Below are 22125 nucleotides of genomic sequence, written 5' to 3' on the forward strand. Positions count from 1 at the left end.
TACTGAATATAGTTCCCTGTGCTATACAGTAGGACCTTGTTGTTTATCTATTTTATACGTAGTAGTTTGTATCTACTAATCCCAAACTCCTAATTTATCCCCCTTCCCCCTTTTCCCCTTTGGCAACCACAAATTTGTTACCTATGTTTGTAAGTCTATTTCTGGTTTGTAAATAAGTTCCCTTGTGTCATATTTTAGATTCCACGTATAAGTGATATCATATGATATTTTCTTTCTTTGTCTGATTTACTTCGCTTAGTATGCTAATCTCTAGGTCCATCCATGTTCCTATAAATGGTATTATTTCATTCTTTTTTATGGCTGAGTAATATTCCAGCATATGCATATACCACATCTTCTTTATCCATTCATCTGTTGATGGACATTTAGGTGGCTATTATAAATAGTGCTGCAATGAACATTGGGGTGCATGCATCTTTTTGAATCAGAGTTTTCTCTGGATATATACTCAGGAGTGGGATTGCTGGATCATATGGAAACTCTACTTTTAGTTTTTTTAAGGAACCTCCATACTGTTTTTATAGTGACTGCACCAATTTACATTACCACCAACAGTGTAGGGGAGGTTCCCTTTTATCCACACCCTCTCCAGCAGAAAATTAATTTTCTTAAGACTCCGATCTGCATTGGAAAATATGGGAAGAATCTGAGAACCAAGAAGTGTTAAAGTCTGGAAGAAGTCCTTACCGCCTATTTCTTTCCTCTGATAGGACCATTACCAGGCAGCTCCTCCATCATCTTGGAGATCTGTTTAAGGCACAGTGGGCCCTTTTTGAATTATTTGCACCAAGAATTAGATTGCATCTAATCTCAGGGTGATGAGAAATTTAGAAAGAATTAATCTGGATACTCTTGGGCTGTTGTAACAATAAAAGTCATCTAATTTAATGCTGTAGCTTGGAAGGAAAAACAGAGGTTGCAAATTTTTGGGCTCACGGGCCAAATGTGGCCCACAGATGGAACTGGTTTGCCTTCCAGTGTTTTAAGAGAGGAGTGCTCTCCAGTTCAGCACTGGTCCCCACCGTTCACACAATACACACGTGCACTGACACACCACCCTCTTCTCTCATTGCTTCCCCTTCCTGGCCCTTCAGGCATCTGAGTTTGAGAATTCTAAGATTACAAAAGTCATTCAATATATGAGGCACCACAAGAGAAGAGAGAATCATTTATGTTGGCAAAAGCATAATGAGATGAAAATTACAGAAAGGTACATTTAGTTATAAAATCAAGATGAAAATCCTTCCTGGAGACGTTATTGGAGTCTTGGTTGGTTTTGTGAAAGGCAAAAGTAGATTCTACATAGGTCTAGCTCTGGAAGAGAGGGAACTGAGGTGCAGAGCCCTCTGAGATGGCATTAGCAGGCTGTCTGTTCTATGAGTCCAGGAACTAAAACTGCAACAGAAAATATGATTACGCCAAACAATTGGCTGAAAAGCAGCATAATTAGAGTCATTACAGACTGGAGACAAAGACAAAGGGCATGACAAAGGCAAAGAGTCAACTTTCCACACGCTAGGTGATGCCTGTGTTCCTCACCCCACCCCACAATCAAAGTAGGAAGGTACACAATGAATAGGGAAGTCAGGAACTGGCTGAAGAACAAAACAAGGGTAACTTTTCAGCATCTTACTTCTCTATAAAGTTCAGTCTTAAAATCAGGTATTTAAGACCAGCACATGAGCTTGGCAACAGCAATGAAAGGACCTTCCATAGGAGAAGGAAAGGGAATAGACAAGCCAAGATTCTTAATACCTGTTGCAGGCCCCAAGCCCTCTCCATCATCAATACCCTATCCTGACCTTTGGGACCCAATCCTAAGTGCATTTGGTAAAGTAGGACACTTTTGCCCCTAAATCTTTTTTTTTAAATAAATTTATTTATTTTATTGGCTGTGTTGGGTCTTTTTTGCTGTGCATGGGCTTTCTTTAGCTGCAGTGAGAGCGGGCTACTCTTTGTTGTGGTGCGCGGGCTCCTCATTGCCGTGGCTTCTCTTGTTGTGGAGCACGGGCTCTAGGCACATGGGCTTCAGTAGTTGCAGCACATGGGCTCAACAGTTGTGGCTCACGGGCTCTAGAGTGCAGGCTCAATAGTCGTGGCTCATGGGCTTAGTTGCTCTGCGGCATGTGGGATCTTCCTGGAGCAGGGATTGAACCCATGTCCCCTGCATTGGCAGGCAGATTCTTAACCACTGTGCCACCTAGGAAGCCCTTGCCCCTAAATCTTAGTGTTTGTGACGTATGTGAGCCTGATCCTCCCCGTGGCCGAGCCCAGCTTCTCCCCCAGATTCAAGGGGAGAAAAGGAAAATGTTCTAGAACACCCAAATTCAAGTAGGAATCTTATGTTAAGAGCCAGGACTCTGAGTCAGACAGATCTGAGTTCAAATCCTAATTCCAGTGCTTATTAGCTTTATGAACCTTAGTAAGTTACTCATTTCCCTGGGTCTTGTTTTTTCTCATTTATAATTTGGGCATAATGTATTTATTTATCTATCTCAGAGGGTTTCAAAACAGATCTGTGTTAAGACATCTAGTCCAACAGTGCCTGACTCACCAGTAGGCACTCAATGAATGGTGGTGATTGTTATGTAAAATAATCATCATAATGAACTTGAACATCTGTGAAAGGGAAAGGGGTCCTAGTCAGTGAAATAAAAGGAGAGCTGGTGTCAGACCTCATGTCATGGCTCAATGCTTCCCTGCTTATTTCTGTCCAGCTGAATGGCTTTGTCTGCATTAGCAGAGCCTAGGAAACCAGTGCCATCAAAACCAATGAGACAAGCATTTCATAAGTGCCTGTTAGGGGCACAGGACAGTGACACTGTGCTAGACCTGAAAAGAGGTCTCGCCAAAGGTTGAGCCATGATCATGGGAAGGTATAACTGTTGTAATCTATCCAAGCTGAGAGATGACTGAAGACTATCTTTCATTGATGCTACATAAGAGAACAGTAACAAATTCTTGGAAGTTACTTCAGCATTGAAAACAGAAACCTTGGTGCACTGCTTTATCACAGTGCTGAGCTATACTCCTACACAACTTTTATTGAGCCCTATGTGCAGGCACAATGGGAGACAGTCTCCTTTTTCACGGAGACTAGGATCAGTCACCTCCAAGGTGGAGTGCGTTTACCCCAGGATGGGGGCCACGCAATACTCTGGGGTGTGGGATGAAGATACCAGGCCTTCCATTTTCATTTTTTAAAAGTCATCTGCTAAAAGCATGTCTTATTTTATAATATACATCCTATGTTTGAGTAGTAGTGTCTATATATAATTTGTAAATAAAAACATGAGTGTTTCTGTGATCAAGGTTTAAATTTTTTTTATTGCTGGGGTTCTTGATTTAAAAGGTTTGGGAACCTTACTGGTCTAGAGGAGAAGGAAGACCAGTAAACCAACAGTCAGTATTAATGCAGAGGGAGCTTGGCTGGAGCATAGATGATAAGCAGGTAGCTCAGCAGGAAAGGAAGAAGAGACAGGATGCAGGGAAGGCTTCCTGGAGTAGGTGACAGGATGAGCTGCTGAAGTGTGTTTAGTGGGGGGAGAGGGGAAGAGGGAAGAATATTTCAGGCAGGCTACCCAGCACATGCAAAGGCAAGGTGACTTGTGCATGTATGGTGAATGCATTTTGAAAACTAAAATAATTTGGTCCATCTTGAACTGTCAGTATATGCGAGGAAACTGCAGGAGATGAGGCTGGGAGGCTTCTGCAGAGATCCGGTTATTGAAAGTCATTGAATAGAAGGCTTATTCTGATGGTGTGGGTTGGCACTGAGGGATTCTAGCTGGGGCGGGGGTGGGAGTGGGTAGGTGGAGATAATGGAGCAGTATTCCCAACTTGATCCTCTTGTCCGCTGATGCTTGTCCGAGTCCTAGAGGGAAAGGATTGTGCTTGTGGGAGCTGATGAAACCTCAAAATGCTTGGACAAAAAAAGTGCTAGAAGCCTTTGAAGGGAAAGAAAATCTTCAACACTGGGCATTGCTGGGTGAGCATCACCAGTGCCTAAAGACACATCTCTGGGCAAAAAGGCTGTCCAGTCTTGTGCAAGCATTAGTGCTTTAGTGGCTCCAACACAGTTAAGAGCAACAAGAGTTATCATTTGAGCGAGCCAGAGTTGGAAAGGAGGGAAATGGCAGACACCAGAGCAGCCAAGAGGACAGTACGTGGAGTCTACTGAGTCACCCCAGGCAGGCTCTAGGAACTGATTCAGGAGGACTTGCAAAGCATCTGACATTGCCTTGTGAGGAGAGACTGTCCTTGTCTTATTTAAATTGTGTCCCTCATGTGTTACACAGTGAACCAGGCTCCAGCGTTTACAAATCCTGAGGTCACCCTCTAGGCAGTTCCTCTATAAATATACCTTTGGGAGTTGTACAACAGGAGCCTGGCATAGATGTTCAATCAAGATGTTAGGAAACGAAAGAAACAGTGATTGGTTGGCTTCTCCTAAACCCCCGACTGGGCCGGCCACATCCCATCAGAGCTGGGTTTGGAGCTGTCATCTGGGTGCGTGTGGCAGATTACAGCAGGGGAGTAAACCCAGGGCCTCAGGTAGAACGGCAGTCAATGGCTGGGTATTTTACTACTTTATTCTGGAGAAATCTTACAAAAAACTAGAACTGTAATACCATAACTATGGATATAGTCAGTAAGGCAGAAGAATGAGGTTAGAGAGCTAAGGGGTAATATCCATGAAGACTGATCATTGGTGTCATCCAATGAGAGAACCCCCATTACTCATTCTAAGGCCAATGCTTAATGCTAGGCAGAATGAGACTGTGGACAAAATGAGAATCAATCACCAAAGAGCAGATAAAGCTGATTCATTTCTGAGCTGGAATAAAAACAGTACAAAGACTTTGAATACTTGGTTGCATACATATTAAACAAGAAAATCTGGAATAGACGTTGTCCTCCTTGGCAGAGGTGGGAACCTCAAGAAAACAACCTGTCAAGGCAAAGGTTGCTATTGGCATAACTGGCAGCCTGAGTCTTCAAGAGCTGGGGAACGTCATACATTCTTATAAGTGGCCAGGCTGGCATGAGCTGAAGACCACCTGGGTCCATGATCTATTCAGTCTACATAGTGGTGGCAGTAAAAGGAGTGCCTCAAGCCCTTAAGGGCCTGTTTACATCCAGTAAACCTGAAAAGCACCTTAAGAAGGACCTGGAAGGATGATCCAGAAAACCTGAGAAAGAGTTGACGGTGGTGTGGAGAGTTAACAGAATCCAATGTTCATAGACACCCTCTTGCAGTGCTAACAGATGTCCATGCAGGGCACAGGAAGTGCACGCGTTTGATGATCAGTGTATCCCTAAACTAACTGAATCCTGTATGTGGAGGCCAGACATGAAGCAGAATCCTTTGGTGGCTTCGATTGGCTCCCTTAGACCAATGGATTCACACTTCCCTGGCAGCTGCCCCATTCTGTGGGCAATAGCCACGCTGGGCTTTGGGGATTGCTACTGGATCCCAAAGCATTCGTAATGCTAAGCACCAAGCTATGGGACCACTGGACTGCCTACACATTGAGGGGCACAGTGATCTGGGGAGAGGCAAATGGTTTCCAAGAAAGGGGTCTTAAACCCAGAGAGCACTTCTAGTCCACAACTACCATCATCTCCTGCCTCCTCAATTCTCTCACTGTCCCTTTCATTTGAAATATTTTTACTACTAAAATCAGGGGGACAAATTTTTTGGTAACTTATAGAGGTATACTAGCCATTACTTTCTCTGGGACATAATAGGTTTAAGTGTTTGTTCTATAGATTTTTAAAGCTTCGTGCTGACTTTATATGAAGGGACACCCTTGAAACAAACATTTTTATAAATGCAAGTACATAATGGTAAGCATGCCATTGTAAAGCAATTTTTTTAAAGTTTGCCTATGGTTACTATATTTTTGTCCTCCTGTTGTCTATTGATGCCTTACTGAATGTACTAAGAATACAGAGAGGAAACCTGGCTGTGTGTACCCGGAAAGAACTCACTCCATGCCTCTGGCCTCAGTCTACCACATCTACAAAGCCAGTGGGTCTGCTGGCCAGAGTATCTTCCAGATCTAAAAGACTATGATCATGTATCTAATGCAAAGGCCAGAAATGCCTAGTGTGCAGATTTTAAAAAAACAGGATGAGCAGCATTTCTTATAAGCAGAACTTCAGTTCATATATGAAGAATTAGAGTGAGTTATTTTATGCAAAATAAACTGAGTCCTTACAAAATATTAAAAATTGCAGAAGATAAAGAAAATTTTAATCTTAAAAATCAAAATTTTGATTCATTTTATAGGTTATTTTGGCTTGTTTCATTTGAAAAATTCTATTTATTAAATTTGGCCTATGAAAGTTTTAGTTCAGGAATACTGAAACTGATAGCAGGTAGTAGAGACTTAAACATTAGTGAAACCCAGGCCCCTTACTTCCTTCATCTTTCATCTGCACATTTCTGGCTCTTTCTGTCTCTGAACGCTCTTACTGCCTCATGGTGGGGGTACCCAACACTGATCTCTAGGGAGAAGCTGTTTTGGCTTCATTTTGGCTGAAGCTTTTGCATTGCGTTTCCCTGTCCTATTACTTGGTGTGGTGTGTATTCTGCCTGCTCTTAGCTGAAGGCCTTCCCAGACTGGGCAGCTGAATGCATTGCACAGCTGCCAAAATTCTAATTCAAGAGCTAGAATTCTTACTCCTGCTCTTTAGACCCTTGTCTGGCCCTGGCTCCAGTCTCCCGCCAACTGGGTCCCTGGCTCGTTATCAGGCCCACCCGGGCCCTGTCTCCACCCCCAAGTGGGCCCAGGAAATCATTCTTGGCACCAAACTGAACTTCAGCCACACAACTGCCCCAACCGCACCCAACCCAACTCTCATCTCAGCACAAGTTTGTTACCTTGTGAGCTGGCAGACAGAAGAGATGGGCTCAAAAAGAGGAAATGCCATGGGTGAGGGCACTCATCACCCCCAATCACTGTGACTGTGAGATTGAAAAATTTTCTGTGGTGCCTTTCCTCTAAATTCTCAAATGAAAAGAATTAAAGACTCCTACTAGAAATAACACTAGGGATGAGTATAGATTATGGAGAGGGGAATACTATTTCTCTATGTATCTACACCAGAGGGTAAGTGAAATTTGTCCTAAAGAAAAAAGCTAAATTCAGTATACTTGCATAATGAAAAAATGCACTGTTGGATCATAAACTGCTGATAATATGTAAGCACCTGTAAAAGTGCTACTGGAGAACACAAGCTTTAAAGGTAAAATAGTGAAATTGGGAGTGGGGTTGGAGACAAGGACGTAATTGATTCTTAGCAAAATGCTGGTTTCAGAGAAGCTACCTGATTCAACTTAAGTGCTTAACTGGTGAACGTTAAGGTTTAAATGCTCACAGGATGGTGTAATCTAGATTGACTGGAAGAATCTTTCTCTTTTAAATGAAGAGAAAATATGTCCCTTGATCCTATTTCTACTCCTTCTAGCCTTAACGAATGCACTGTCCTTTCTGCCGGGATAGTTTTGCTTCCAGGGAGACAGATGGGTTAATTCCCAAAGAGGGCAGTGGGGTATTGTAATTGTGGAAATGAAATTATTTTAGTTTTCATTTTCCCAAAGGAGCAGGGAGTATTACAAACGTGGTACACGTGTAAAACACAGGCAAATGCACTTGACAATCAAGCACTCTATTTTGAAATTTAAATAAAGCTAAGATTTTCTTCTGGCCTAGAGGGAAACTTCATTAAAATCAATTAGTACAAACCTCCAGAGGAAAAAAAAAATTTTTTTTTTTTAAAGAAGGTTTAAAGAGTAAAGGTAAAGTCCACACAATTACCTTTCCTGGGTCCCCTGTTAATGTCCAGTGTCAAACCTAGACAGGTGGCCAGCTGCAAACAAATGTCCCCGAGAGAGGCCTGGGTAACTCCCTGAGTTCTCACTGCAGGGATGTAAGTGTAAATAATAGATGTATATGTACCAGGAGTGTAATATACAGAACCAAGCTGTGAAGGGCAGGCCGAGTGAGATAAAGTTGGTGGCAGGCGCTCCCAGGTGAGGCCTCGGTCCAGGGGCGGAGGTTGGGGCCGCACAGCTGTTGCCGCGCGCCCTGGTCCCTCCTCCCAGCTGCGGCGGCTTCACCCCAACCCCCACCCCACCCTCCCCCTGCCGCTCCCGACGCCGCCGCCGCCGCCGCCTCCCCTCTGCCTCTCGGTCTCTCCTCGCAACCCTTCCATCGCTCTCGCCCCCTCTCCCTCCGTCCCGTCCTCTCCGCTCCCCTCACCCCGCCTCTCTCCCCCTCCCCCAGCCCCTCCTCTCCTCACCCCACCCTGCCTCCCTCCCTCCCTCCGCCCGCCCGCCCGCCCGGCGCTCGCTGAGCCGACACCAGGGGGGCTCTCGATGTAGCACCATGACAGGCATCGCCGCCGCCTCCTTCTTCTCCAATACCTGCCGATTCGGGGGCTGCGGACTCCACTTCCCCACCCTGGCCGACCTCATCGAGCACATCGAGGACAACCACATCGGTAAATGGCCCGGGGGTGGGCGGGGGTGCCGGCGCGCGGAAACTCCTGCCCAGGCGAGAACCCCAGAATGGCCAGGGGTGGTCAGGGGGGAGGAAGGCGGCGGCGGGGCGGGAGGGTGTGTGCGAGCCCGGGGCGTGGGGGTGGCGGGATGCGGAGGCGCGAGGTGCTGGGGGGGGCGGGGAGCAGGGGTGGGGTGGGGGAGGGGGCGGGCGCCCCGAGGTGCCGCGGGCGGGCTGGGGGATTCCGAGGGGCGTGCGCGCCCGCGGCGAAGTGGTGGGAGTGGGGCTGCGCCGCGGAGGGGGCGGCGGGAGGAGGGAGCCGGCGGCTGGGAGATGCGGCGGCGGGGCCGGGCGCCGGGGGAGGGGGCGCTGGGCGGAGGGCTCGGCGGGGCCGGCGAGGCGGCCGGCCGGCCCGAGGGCGCTGGGCAGGAGCGCGGAGTTAGTTGGCCCGGGTGGTCGGGGCGGCCGGGGGCGGCCGCTGCACGCCGCCCGCCGCTTCCGCCCGGCTCGAGCTGTCAGGGCTCGGCGGCGGCGGCTGCAGCCGCGGGGAGGTGGGAGCGGGGGGGGGGGGGGGCGGGGGTGGCTCCACCGCGGCAGCCATTCCGCTTCCTCCTCCCGGCGCCGCCGCCACTGCGTCCTGTCAGCGCCGGTTGCTAGGTGTGGTGCGTTGGGAGGGGGCCGGAGCCGCGGGCGGAGGACGGGGCGCTCGCCCTCTCCCCCGGCGGCGGCAGGGCTCGCGGGCCTGGGGGCGTCCGCGTCTGCCCCGGCCTGGCGCGGTCGCCGGGGCGCTGCGGGCTGAGGTCCCGGGTGCGCCCGCGGGCCGCGCCCAGCGCCCAGGGCCGCGCCGCCCCGGAGGCCCCTGCGGCTGCGTCTGCTGGAGAGCCATCCCCCGGGACCTGGGGCAGGGCATTTAAATGCGCCCCGGCTCTGAGATTTGCCTTTCAAATGGTGCTAGGCCCGAGGTGCGCCGGCTGCGCCGGGGATCCGCAGCGGCGGCCTGCGCAGCGCCGCGGGCGCGGGGCACTTGGTGGCCGCGGGGGAGGGGGCGCCCCGCGGCGCGGCTGCTTTCCTTTCCTGCCCGAGACCCCGGGGCCTTTCAACAAGTCCTTTCATTCGCAGAAACGCTTGCACACATTTACACGCTCCTCTCCTGAGCCCCTGAGAGGAGGGATGGCTCGGGTTCGTGTGGTTCGGGCGATCCAGCCACCTGCGGAAGGTGTGGCCGGCGCCCACGAGATGTCCTGTGTGGGCTGGAAGGTGACGGGACCGCGTGAAGCCCCAACGGGGCTGTCTAACCCAGAGAACCCGTAAATTGCCCCCAGAAAGTCATTTCCCAATGAATGCTATGGATGCTGTCATGTGGATGCAGCTCACGTTTCTACAAAGTTGAGAGAATAAATCACGACTGCTGTGTATTTATGCACGAATAAACTGAGGCCGAGCCTTATGTTCCTTCTCTTAGTATAATGCTTTCTCTTTGCATACATTGAGTGCTTAGTAAGCGTTGAATGGTAGTTTAGAATGGGTATATGATGGGACATCCAGATTGGGAAATACTCATTGCAAATGTCTACAAAACGTCTTTCAAAAGATAATCTGGATGAGTAATTGTCCAGGTTTTGAAACTCACAAAGTTTTAAAACATCCGTGTAATAACTTTTGCCATCTCCTCTAGTAAAAGGTGTGACAGGAGAGCTAGGCAAGTTTTGGTAGTCTTAAAAGCAGGAGTTTAATGGAGTGACATATTTGCCGATTCATCATCGTGATTGAATAGTCATAACTGAAGGTGCTTAAAGGATAAATCAGATTTTTCATGTCGGGTAGTTTAAAATAATACTAAAACTCCAGTAAAGCAGAGCCCCAATGGAAATTTTGTTAGTGCAAGTTGCTTCTTTTGCTTTCAATAATAAATAGAAAATAATAAATAGAATAAATATTTATTATCTAAATACATAAATAACATTTCTTGACTTAGGGAAGGCTGTCATTGCATATCCCATTCACTCATTAACAGTTATTTTAGGATAAACTATAATGTGAGTAATAATTTCTCCATATTGCCTGCCTACCTGGACTAGCTGGTTAAAAGAAAATATAAATTATATTTATTAAAATGTGTTAAAGACAGTTATCCTTCTTGAGGATTTAAGTCTGTAATCAGTTAGATAATTTAAAACTAACTCTTGATGAATCACAAGTTCTTTAAATTTGTATAAATTGTCTTCAGTATGGTGCAAACATTTTTAAGAGGGTTAAGGGTTCCATAAATTTTCTAAAACTTTTTAAGTGGTCACCCCCAAAGGGCTAGTGTCTTTCTCTTAGTGAAAATATTGAACAATTAAGTTTGTAACAATAGCTATGACAGGTGAATTTGGAGGGGCTGACAATTACTATACTTTGGAATTAGTTTGAAACCAGAAAACTATGGAAAATAAATGTCAAAATGAACAAACGCTTAAAAGTCCCTGGATGAAGAGACCAACTGAAACTGTTCTGTACCTTAACAGAGGAGAGACCCCTTACTTTCAAAGACAGCCCCATATGCAGAAAGAAATAAGAATTGGCCTCAAGAGGAATAAAGACAACCTGATTGTTAGGCAGTCATGTATATACACTTGTGATGATGAGACATGAGTGAAAATATATCAGCCAAGGCATTTGGTGAAAGTTCTATGCTACATGTATTGTTAAGTGGAATTTATTGTTTGGGGGTCAGTCTACAAATTTTTGGAGAGAGATTGTTTTTAATGATTGATTTACCAATTCTGTGTCCTTGTCATCAAGTGGGCACATTAAAAAAGATGCATGAAAAGACTGCTAAGAGATACATGTTAATATTATCTTAAATTTTTTCAAGTAGCTTGTTATTTAGCAATCACAAGAGTATCAGAGATGTGCTCCGGTGGCAGGTCCAACTTGAGGATGTTTCTGAGCTATTACCATGTAACCACTAGTCAGAATCCTTAAGCAGTAATGAAATGAAGGTTTATGGATGGGAATATGGCATATTTCTTGCCTGACAGATTTTTCAAGGCCTTTAGTGTACAGGGCCCATAGTTTGAATTATAACCGTGTTGTTTAGTTCGGATTAATTAAGTGCATTAAGTTGAGAGTAGCTGTTATACGTGTACATTTAGCTCTTATTGGTAACCAATTACCCATACCCATTAGGAACAAGGATTTGGGGCTGTGGAGCCAAAGGGAGTGTGATTTTCACCATCCTCTGTTTTAGCTCTCTTCCTTTCTCTTGGAGGAGTGTGGCATCTGAGGTCCTGTTTTCTGCCTTGCATTTCATTGTTGGTCTAGTCCTGGAGCACCTGTCTCTGTGTACAAGCTGAATATCCTAACTAAAACCCTCTCCACAACTTAAATTATCTAGAAATCCCACAGCCCTGCAGCTGTGAAGTGTTTCTCCATCAGCTTTGATATCAATTCATTCATAGTCTGGCTCTATTTCCTGGAGATGGGACGAGCTTATCAGGATATGTTTGCTTTTTATTGTGAGTAAATACTTGAGTTTGTGGAAACATTCTTGACATACATCCTAGGTAGGTGAAGCTGAACCAGTAGCTAGGAATCTAGAAACACTGAGAGCACTAAATTTAGCACTGTCTGCTCCGTCTGTGCATCCCAGTGCTGTGAAGTCTTTTGGCTTTTTGGTCTCAGAAAGACAACTGTGTAATCATTCTTAATAGATTTGATTATTTGATACATTTGTAAAAGTACCTCTGCATTTTGAGTTTTATTTATGTAATAATATATATCGAGCACCTATTTTGTACCAGGCATAGTTTTAGGCACTTGGTATATTTTGGTGAACAAAGATCCCAACCTTTGGGGAGTTTATTTTCTAGTGGTGGGAGACAGACAATAAAGAGTCAGCATAAGATGTAAATTATATAGTATTTTGGAAGGTAGTTAGTGGTATGGAAAAGAGACCGATTAGAGCAGTCGAAGGTGGATTGGGAGATGAAGTGTTGGAATTTTCAGTTGGTCGATCAGGATAGGCCTCACTGAGAAGCTGATAGGTGAGCAAAACCTTGCCAAAAGTGAGGGAGTTAGCCATGAGGACAAACAGGGAACATTGGGGTCCAGGCAGAGGGAACAGATAGTGCAAAGGCCCTAAGGCAGCCTGCACCTCTTAAACTGAAACACAGATTTGACCGGATTCAGTTATTCTTGTGATGGTACTAAACTAGCAGGTCATTTAGAACTCTCCCCAGATGTTAGGAGCCTCAGTTTTGCTATTGTTGACTAAGATTTTCCTGTTGGGGCCCCATAAGAAGATGGAGTACTGTTGACTAATAGTGGCTTGCAGTAGCTGTGATCTGGTGGGTCTTGATCCGGAATGTCAGCAGGTTTCTTGTTGTGAGTCTCTGCTTGTTAGTTTCCTCATCTCTAAAACCGGGGTAATACATCCATGCTGCTTCATTTCATAGGACAGATTTGTAAGCCATCTAAGTAATAAAGGTCAAAGTCTCTGGAAAGAAAAATAAATTAGTTTCTATCAATAATGTAGAATTTGGCTCCAAGGACAGTTTGGTAAAAATTTGCATTATCTTAAAGCAGCACTATTGAATACTGAATAGATGGGTGTATGATATGTAGTAGGCCTTTATTATCCCCACCTTATAGGTGAGCAAACTGAGGAACAGAAAGATTACTTAACTTGCCTAAGTTTCCATAGCTGGTAAGTGTGAGCTGGTATTTGAATTTCAGACAGGTATGCAGAGCTGGGCTTGTGCCAAATTGCCAAACAGGTGAAGAACTAGACAGTACTGGCCCTACTCCCTTTCCAGACCCAAGTGGGCTGTTTCCTCCTTTAGAAAGTAACTCTGAACCCTTGAAATGAGAATCATCTGAGAGGCCTCATAGTGAACCCAGCTTGCTTGGTTTTGAATATGCACCTATGCCACTTGTCAGCCATTTGACTGCAGACAGATGACTTAACCACACTAAGCTTCAGTTTCATCTTCTGTATAATGAGGATAATAACAACACCTACCCCATGGGGTGGCTGATGAGGATTAAGTGAGCTAATAGGTGTAAAGTACTCATTTACTTAAGTAGTATTAAATTATGTACGTCATCCAGTTTTTTGCCATTTTGTGTGTTTGCTAAATAAGTATGTTGGAATCCTATGAAGGTCTACATTAGAGGTTAATAGAATGTGGGTTGTGTCCACCTACAGCTGTGTAAAATCACCAGCCCCATCCCAGGAAAGACAGAATTGCAAATGGGACACCCTTCCACAGTACAGCGTTGGGGTTGCGGCCACTGGCCACTTTCTCTTCCGTGTGGCCAGAGGTACTTTAGATGCTGGCAAAGGCCTTTGCCGCTGTGGACTGGGAGATGGTGTCAAGGCCAGCGGCTTCCAACATGGCCTTTCTCTGTGGCCTGCATTTATTTGAAAAAAAAAAAAAAAAACCCAAGACTAGAAAGAGGCACTGTGCCCTGGGCCTGTGGGCACATTCCCAGGAGGGCATTTCCTGTGGGGAGAATGAATGACTGAATGAATAAATGAATGAATTAAAGGCTTGTCACTGCCCACCCTGCTCTTTGCCTGTACCCTGTGGCTTGGTGGCAAGGTGCCCTGTTCCTCCCTCCTGTGGTTCACTAGACGGTCCCAGGTAGAGAGCTGGGGAGGTTTTAAGTGTGTGCATGTGTGTGAGTGCAGGACCCCTAAGTGTAAAATTTTCACGGCATTCTCCAAAACACCGTCTTCAGCGGCTTTTCCATTTGCCCACTTGTCACCTGAAAGCAGTCAAATCACCCTTTATAAAACATTGCCAGCAAACATCCTGTCTCATAAGTTTCACAAGCTTCTGGTTGTTTTCTTGTGTCCATGATTTTCTGATATGTGACTAAAATGTACAGACAGAAAGCTCTGCCTACACCCAACTAACTTGACAGAAGCCTTCGTATTCTTTGGAAACTAGTTTCCTTTAGAGTGAATATATTTTGGTGACATCTCCCACCTTGACAATTCTAGACGTGCAAACTGACAGCTGTTTTCAGAAAACCTGCTTCTTCTGTTGATGACAGAAGACGGGGAGAACCCTCTAGGCTGGAGCAGGCTGGTGACACTTGATGAGAGGGGCTTTCCTAGGACTGTCTAGAAGCCACAGGCCTTGAGTGTTAGACTGAGGTCTGAGAGGCAGGACACCATGCTATTGAAGCCCTTAAAATCCTCCCTTTTTTCCCAGCTTTTGCTTTTAGGACGAGAATCATACGCCACATGTGCTTAGATTTCTCTCCCCACCCCATCCTTACCCCTGCCCTCAGATCTTAACAGTGCAGACATGGCTTGGGTCCTACTGAAGAAATATTGATACTTGCTGGATTGCAGATAATACATTTTGTTTCTTGACGAGGTAATAGATTTGTTCCATATTGACCTGGCTGAAGTGTTGAATAGCAAATGTTGTTTTATTTAGAATTTGAAAATTGGAAACTGAAAATGTCAGAAACTTATTATACGTTTGTTTTAAAAAAGCCTTTCATTTAATATGCTAAATCAGTTGAAAGAAAATTATATTTTCCCCTTGTACGAAGCACTGTAATCTTGCAAAAGTTTTCACCTATTTTTTTTTAAAGTCCAGCTGTAAGCACAGACCAGATTAATGGATATCTCTTTATTTTTTTATTTTTTTAATAAATTTATTTTATTGGCTCTGTTGGGTCTTTTTTTGCTGTGCACTGGCTTTCTTTAGTTGCAGTGAGTGGGGGCTACTCTTCGTTTTGGTGCGCGGGCTTCTCATTGCCGTGGCTTCTCTTGTTGTGGAGCACAGGCTCTAGGCGCGTAGGCTTCAGTAGTTACGGCACATGGGCTCAATAGTTGTGGCTCATGGGCTCTAAAGTGCAGGCTCAGTAGTTGTGGTGCACGGGCTTAGTTGCTCCGCGGCATGTGGGATCTTCCTGGAGCAGGGATCGAACCTGTGTCCCCTGCATTGGCAGGAGGATTCTTACCCACTGCGCCACCTAGGAAGCCCTATATCTCTTTAAAGATGAAGTCTTCCCAATAACTCTCTCTCCACTTTGGCAGAAATCCAAGTGCCTCTTTTGGGTCACTAACTACAGACTCTCTGTCCAGCACCAGAGAGCATTGATAGTTTCCTGATGGCCTGGCTCACCCACTGGCCTCCTAAAGGAAGCCCTGTTCTTTGTGTGCCAGGCTCTAACAGTACCTTTCTTTTGAGATAGACCTCCTTGAAGGGACAAGATCTGGATACCATGTTGTTAACTTGAAAAGACTCACTCTCTCTTTGGTATTATACATATATAGAATTAATGTATATACATAATGTGTAGATAAATGCTATATATATAAAATATATAATACAAATAATATATAATGCATATATAAATGATATATGTATATGTGTATATTTATATATGTATGTGTATATACACCACACATATATGTGTATATATATACACACATGGGTATTTAAATGTGGGTATATAATACATCTGTCTCTCTCTCTAGATCACTGTGGGTAGTGAGGACTACTACATACATTTTTGAGTGCTTTCTTTCTACAGTCCTCAAGACTATACTTCCTGTTTCCAAGGAATTTAAATTTATTTGGAGAGACCAGACATGTACAGACTGAGATAAATGATGAATAATATTGGAGACCACAGAGGTAGATTTATTGTGAAGGTAATGAATCACAAGCTCCAGGACCCCTCTCTTGTACAATACGTGTTTCACCATTTCTGAATACGTTGCTTGGGCCCAACCCTTTCCCAGGCCCTGGAGGAGCCCTAGCAGTGCTCACAGCTGTGCATTCATGGCTGGCATCATAACTTGTAAACTTTGTAGGCTGTAAGATTTTAACAGCAATTAGGTTTATCCTTTTCCACTTTGACATCCCTTCTGTAACATTTCTCCTTGGATTCAATGACATTGGAGTTGAAAGTGTTTCTGAGATATAGCTAGGGGGAAGTTGCGTTGGGGACCTTTTAGTTTGGGTTGATTGGGAGGTATTTATTCGGTTCACAGTCGTCTCTATGTCTAGTTAAATTATTCCTAGCTATCCTCGGGTAGGAATCCCTTCCCAGGAGTGCCATCCACCTTGGGATGTGCCAGTGTGCCAGCTCACCTGGGGTCTGTACACAGAGGGGCAGGGGTGGGTCAGTATTGCAGCATGAATCTGTACCGTGACTTCTGCTGGTGGGAATATGGTTTGAATATGGTATGGAGCCAGAATCTAGTCTGAAAAATTCTTCTGCTTATTAGATGTATAAAATTGTAAGCTTTTTTGTAAGTTCTTATCTACGTGTATTTGATGTGGAAGTTCTTTCTGTTAGGAATATACTCAATAATGCAAATATACATTTATAAATGCACCATTTTTTTTAAAGATTTATTATTTATTTTTGGCTGCATTAGGTCTTCATTGCTGCAAACGGGCTCTTTTTTATCTGGTTGCAGTGAGCGGGAGTGGGAGCGCTACTCTTCCTCGTGGTGCACGGGCTTCTCAATTCAGTGGCTTCTCTTGTTTCGGGGCATGGGCTCTAGGCACGTGGGCTTCAGTAGTTGCAGCACGTGGCCTCAGTAGTTATGGCTCGCGGGCTCTAGAGCTCAAGCTCAGTAGTTGTGGCCCATGGGCTTAGTTGCTCTGCGGCATGTGGGATCTTCCCTGACCAGAGATTGAACCTGTGTCCCCTGCATTAATTAATTAATAGGTGTCTACAAATTTGATACCAATCCTAAAAATATATACGGAATTATAAAGAGCTATGAGGCTGAGTAACTTTTCTGAATTATCAATAATTAAAAATAAATTTTGATTACTTATGCTTGAGGAAAAACTGATTTATCTTTGTGCCATATAGAAAATGATATTAATGTGAATCATTGTCATATGAGAAGTAATCAGAGTGTGCAGCCTGAAAGAAGTGTTTACAGCAGTGTTTCAGGTGGCTAATTAATTCACATACTGGATTCTTTTTCTGGATTTTGATTTTGTGGTGTTTTGGTAATGTCAATTTTTAAATTTTGTATTTTGTTGTGATTTTTTAATCTAAGTAATCACTTTTCTAAGCATTTTGTATTTATAATGTTGCAACTTTTTTTTCATAAACAAGGTCTAAAGCTGCAGGCCCGGTAAAACTTGGGTGCATTTCTTGCTACCAATTAGAGAGTCATAACAATGTGCCAGATACAGTTCTAAATAATTTTCATGCAGTATCTAATTTACCCTCACAGCAAGCTATGAATTAGACGTTTCCATCCTAGAAGTTAGGATGGAAGCTAACTTCTAATTTGGAGTTAAATATGCTACCATATTAGTTAAATACCTCATCTGGTGAAATATGACTAGAATGCTTGTTTATTTTGGTAAGGTTAAAAAACAGAAAAATTTTCCTCAGTAAATAGCATCATTATAATTGGTCCTTCCTTCTTTGTGCTGTACCACTGGCTCACATCTCTGCCAGAATTGTGTGCACCATAGTTTATGGTAACCACCTGTGTACTTTGCCTGCCCCAGTAACTCAGCCCCTTTCTGTAGGACTGGGCCTTGCCATCCTCCTAGCCTTTTCCTCAAGAAGTGTTTTCAGAAATGAAATGAAAATAAAAAATAAATGCCTTGGGCCGTAGAAAGAATGAGTTACAAAGGTAACTTTGGGCAGTGAAAAACATTTTTGAAGCTAATGGTCTCCGGAGGTGTGCATATGTGAGGACTTATATATTTATTTGTTTACGTGTATGTGTTAATGGCACACACACAAACACTAGTTATGAAATTACTCTAGGGTAGTTTATATTAAGGAAATTTGAAGAATTTTTTTTAAAGAGACTTGAAAAAGAAATCCATTTCTTTATTTTTACACTTGGGAACTGAACTTGGTTCGTCCTTTTCCCGGCCGAGAATATTATGAAGCTTAGTTGAATCATTTTTTGCCTGACCTGCAATATTTGTTTAAGCCCTAGAACATTCTAGGGCTTAAACAATGCTAGGACAAAAATGTATCTTGCATCCTTCACATCTTTGTCAGGGATGTTTGGTGTAAAGGAGGCCAGGGACTGGGGTTGGGAGAAGCTGGGGCTGTGAAACTGGCCAGAACTGTGTTTTGAATCCTGATTCCACTTGTACAGTTCTGACAATCTTATTTGTGTAAAACAGCAACAATAACTGTTATCGTTAAGTGCCCACTCGTGATGTGCTGGTTAGTTGCTTTATATGTATTGCTTAAGAATTCAGTCTTAGTCCCATTTGACACAGACCAAGACATGGACCAGATAACCCAGCTTGAAGTACACAGCCAATAAAATGCTTGGGAGTGAGGGCCAGCCAGGCTTTGCTCTCCGGTGTCCCCATATATCTTAGCACTTGTTCTTTATAAACTGTGACTTTCTATGAGATGTTTGTATTTTAATAGGAGGCTCTTGTGTACCTAAGTGTCTTACATACAGAATGGCTGCATGTCCAATGGGAACAATTTGGATTTGGGGGGAGATACTACTTCTGGTAGAAATAGAAGTGTTTCAAGACATCTAAGAGAATGTTTATGTAGGTTAGGAGGGTCCATGAGCATCCCAGCATCACAGTAACAATAATGAAAACAATAATTTGGCAATTCTAAAATGGTTATAATTACTGAATTGTCTAAAGATGCTAACAAGTTTTCTTTCCTATACTGATACTTATTTATCTGGGGGTAGAAGGCTCTTTTCAAACATAATACCTAACACTATAAACACTTACAAACTTCTCTTTTACTTTAGATTTTCAAAATTAAAATAATACCATTATGTTCATGTGCATTATTTTAAAAATTTGTTCGGACCAATGATACCCCTAAGTGGACCCAGTATATAAACATTGTGAGTTAAGAGCCCTGACTTCTTGGCACGTGTTTAGAGCCTTCCCTACCAGACATTTACCTGGTGGCATTCACAGAGAGGGCACACTTTAGGTCACATTACTGTATCATCAGACCTCATACGGCTGGTGCAGGAGCACATCTGGGCTTAAAAATTGAAACCCCTCTTTTCTTATCTAACTCATTTAGTGAAAGGCTCTCGAAAGCTAATTTAGCTGCCTGATTCTCAATACATGACATAATTATAAAAGAAATGGTGAAAGCAGGGGAATCTGTAGAGACATATTTGTACAGCTTACTGTTAAGTAAAAATACCTTGGTAAAAAGCATACATAAGCATAAATTATGCCCATGCTTCCTCAGGTATCAAACATCAAATAAAGGAGATGGGGTTTTTGAAGCTTCTTGGTAAACTCAAGCTAAATGCACATTACAGAAAGCCTTCACCTCTAAAATTCCAGATGAACTTTTCTACGCCTCTGTCCTTGTTGAGCTACTCTCTTGTTGGGGTATCTGACAGACTGGTGTGTCGTGGGCTAATGCTCCTCTTCAGGACTCCCAGCAGGTGTCACACAGGTGTTTCTTAGCCCCAAGTAATCTATAGATAGTTTAGGTTTTAGATCTTTATCGAGTAGATCCTTTGATAGAATATTTCTGACACTAGACATCTGGATTTTGGCACCAACTAAACCCATTGGTTGACAGTGTGTGATTGAAGTTAATGTGTTTCAGTGTTCTACTTGGGCTGGAAACTCCCGTTTATATGTTGGCTTCATTTCAGCACTTTCGGGGGCCCACACCAAAATGTTTGCTGTAAAAATATGCAAACATCAGACCAAAAAGTTTGGTCAAGAGATGTTAAGTTATATGTGCCTTTCATTTCAGATGTTAGAATAAAGAAATGATATTTTGTCAAAATGGAAAGATGATAGCATCTTAAGTGTTTAAGTTATGTATGTCATAAAGTAAAAAGAATGTTTCCCGTCTGTGGGAATCAGTTGTATTGATTTATGTCACACCCTGTGTAGCAGCAGAGTTTACGTCAGTCGTGTTCAACAAGAACAGTCACTTGGATGAACCTGGAAAAAATAAGAATGCCTGGGCTGCACCCCCACACCTTCTGATGTGCTTGACCAGAGGTGGTCTGGGTCTGAGCACCTGTGTTTTTAACACTTCAGAGTTGATTCTATTATGTTGCCAAGGTTGGGAACCCATTGGCTTACACTAATGAAATAATTAACTTTGTAAGGATTAGGGAGTGTTAAAAAGGAATTGAACTTTTAAAGAGCTGTAACCTTTTTTGGGTTTCTGTTCTAATAGATGTAATTTTTAGTTTTACTGGAGGCAAGCATTTAATGTAGGCAAGTATGAAGGCCTGATACCAACTCAGATATGTAGTTAGAGCAGAAACGCTCAAACTGGGGAGCCTGTGGCCTAAGCATCTCAAACCCAGAAGCCCTTAGGACACAGTGTATGAGTGAACTGGCCGAGTTTAATGTAATTTGGAGTAGGGGGAACTCTGGCAAACTGGAGAGACCTTGCTTCACTTATAAAAGGGCAGCTGCCGCTGATCTGCACCCCAGTGCTTCCATATTGGAGTACAGGTCCTTTGTCCGCAGGTTCTAGTTCTATTGTTGTTGTTGTTGTTGTTATTACTGCTACTTTCAGAAGCTAGGAATTAAAATTTTTTGTGGAATGTATCTTTAAATGTTTGCAACTAATGCAGATGGGTTTTAAAACGTTGTGCAAGGAAACTACTGCATTGCAACTAATCACTGTATTTAATAAGAGATGGTGATAACGGGCCCTGTGTTTATAATAGAGTACATATGAATGCTGAGATGCAGAGTAAACTTTGAAAACCATTATTTCCAGCAAGGAAGCTATGCAAACTACATAAAGTGTAATGGAAAGAATAGTAACATATATATTTTTTCCATTTCTCTTTGTGAAATGGTTGATTGTTTTTTTAATATGAAAACTTTATGATATAAAATTTTTCTTTTATACCAAATTCTCAAAAATGAGCCTTAGTCCCAAAAGCATATTAGGATCATTCTCGCTGGTATTTCCTTCCTTTGTAGAAAAAAAGGACCACTCAAAAACTCTATCCTGGGTGTTTTCATCACGGCAAAAAAACCCCCAAACCAAACCAAACCAAAACAACCTTTTGCAGGTGGATTGAATAGTGTATCACTGGAAAACTGGGAGGAAACTTAGAGTTGATCTAGTCTGACTAGCTAATTCCATAGATGAAGAATCCAAGGTGATTTAAAGTCAGGAGCAGGCAAGAGAGCTTAGCCAGAAGGGGTTGAGAGCACAGCCGTGGAGCAGCAGTTCAGCTGGGGGTTCCTAGAGCAGGCTGGCCTCTCTTGGAATCCTGACTTTGCTCCTTCTGTCAAGTGATATAATCTCTCCGTGCCTCATTTTCTTCATCTCTAAAATGGAAGTAAGAGTATGCATCTCAAGGTGTACTGAGATACCACGCGTGTGGTGTGTTAGCTGTTGGAACTCTGGAGAATTCTGAAGAGAAGAAAGCTCTGCAGTGAGTGGCCTTCATTGCCTCTGGAGAAAGCTGTGTGAGGCATTTCTGTAGGGTGGTCCTGAAGACCCCCAGGTGCTGCCTCCAGTCCTGCTGCCTGTGTGACCTTGGCCAAATTATTTAATTTCTCTAGATCTCAACTTCTGTGAGATGAGGAAAGTTTGTATTTATCTCAGAGTGCTGTTATGAGGATTAAATAAAAACATGCATTTGAAA

At 43.6% G+C, this 22125-nt stretch overlaps 1 protein-coding gene across 1 annotated transcript in view; it reads left to right on the forward strand.

The window, feature by feature from the left end:
- Window positions 1-8215: 8215 nt before the first annotated feature.
- The window catches only part of JAZF1 (JAZF zinc finger 1), a 314458-nt gene continuing 300548 nt past the window's right edge, over window positions 8216-22125 (forward strand). The window contains exon 1 of the mRNA XM_057733614.1: window positions 8216-8532. Within this exon, the coding sequence (XP_057589597.1) occupies window positions 8418-8532 (115 nt within the window). The 5' untranslated portion in view covers window positions 8216-8417. The remainder of the gene's footprint in view (window positions 8533-22125) is intronic.

The sequence above is a fragment of the Hippopotamus amphibius genome, chromosome 4, assembly GCF_030028045.1.
Source record: "Hippopotamus amphibius kiboko isolate mHipAmp2 chromosome 4, mHipAmp2.hap2, whole genome shotgun sequence".
NCBI lineage: Eukaryota > Metazoa > Chordata > Mammalia > Artiodactyla > Hippopotamidae > Hippopotamus > Hippopotamus amphibius.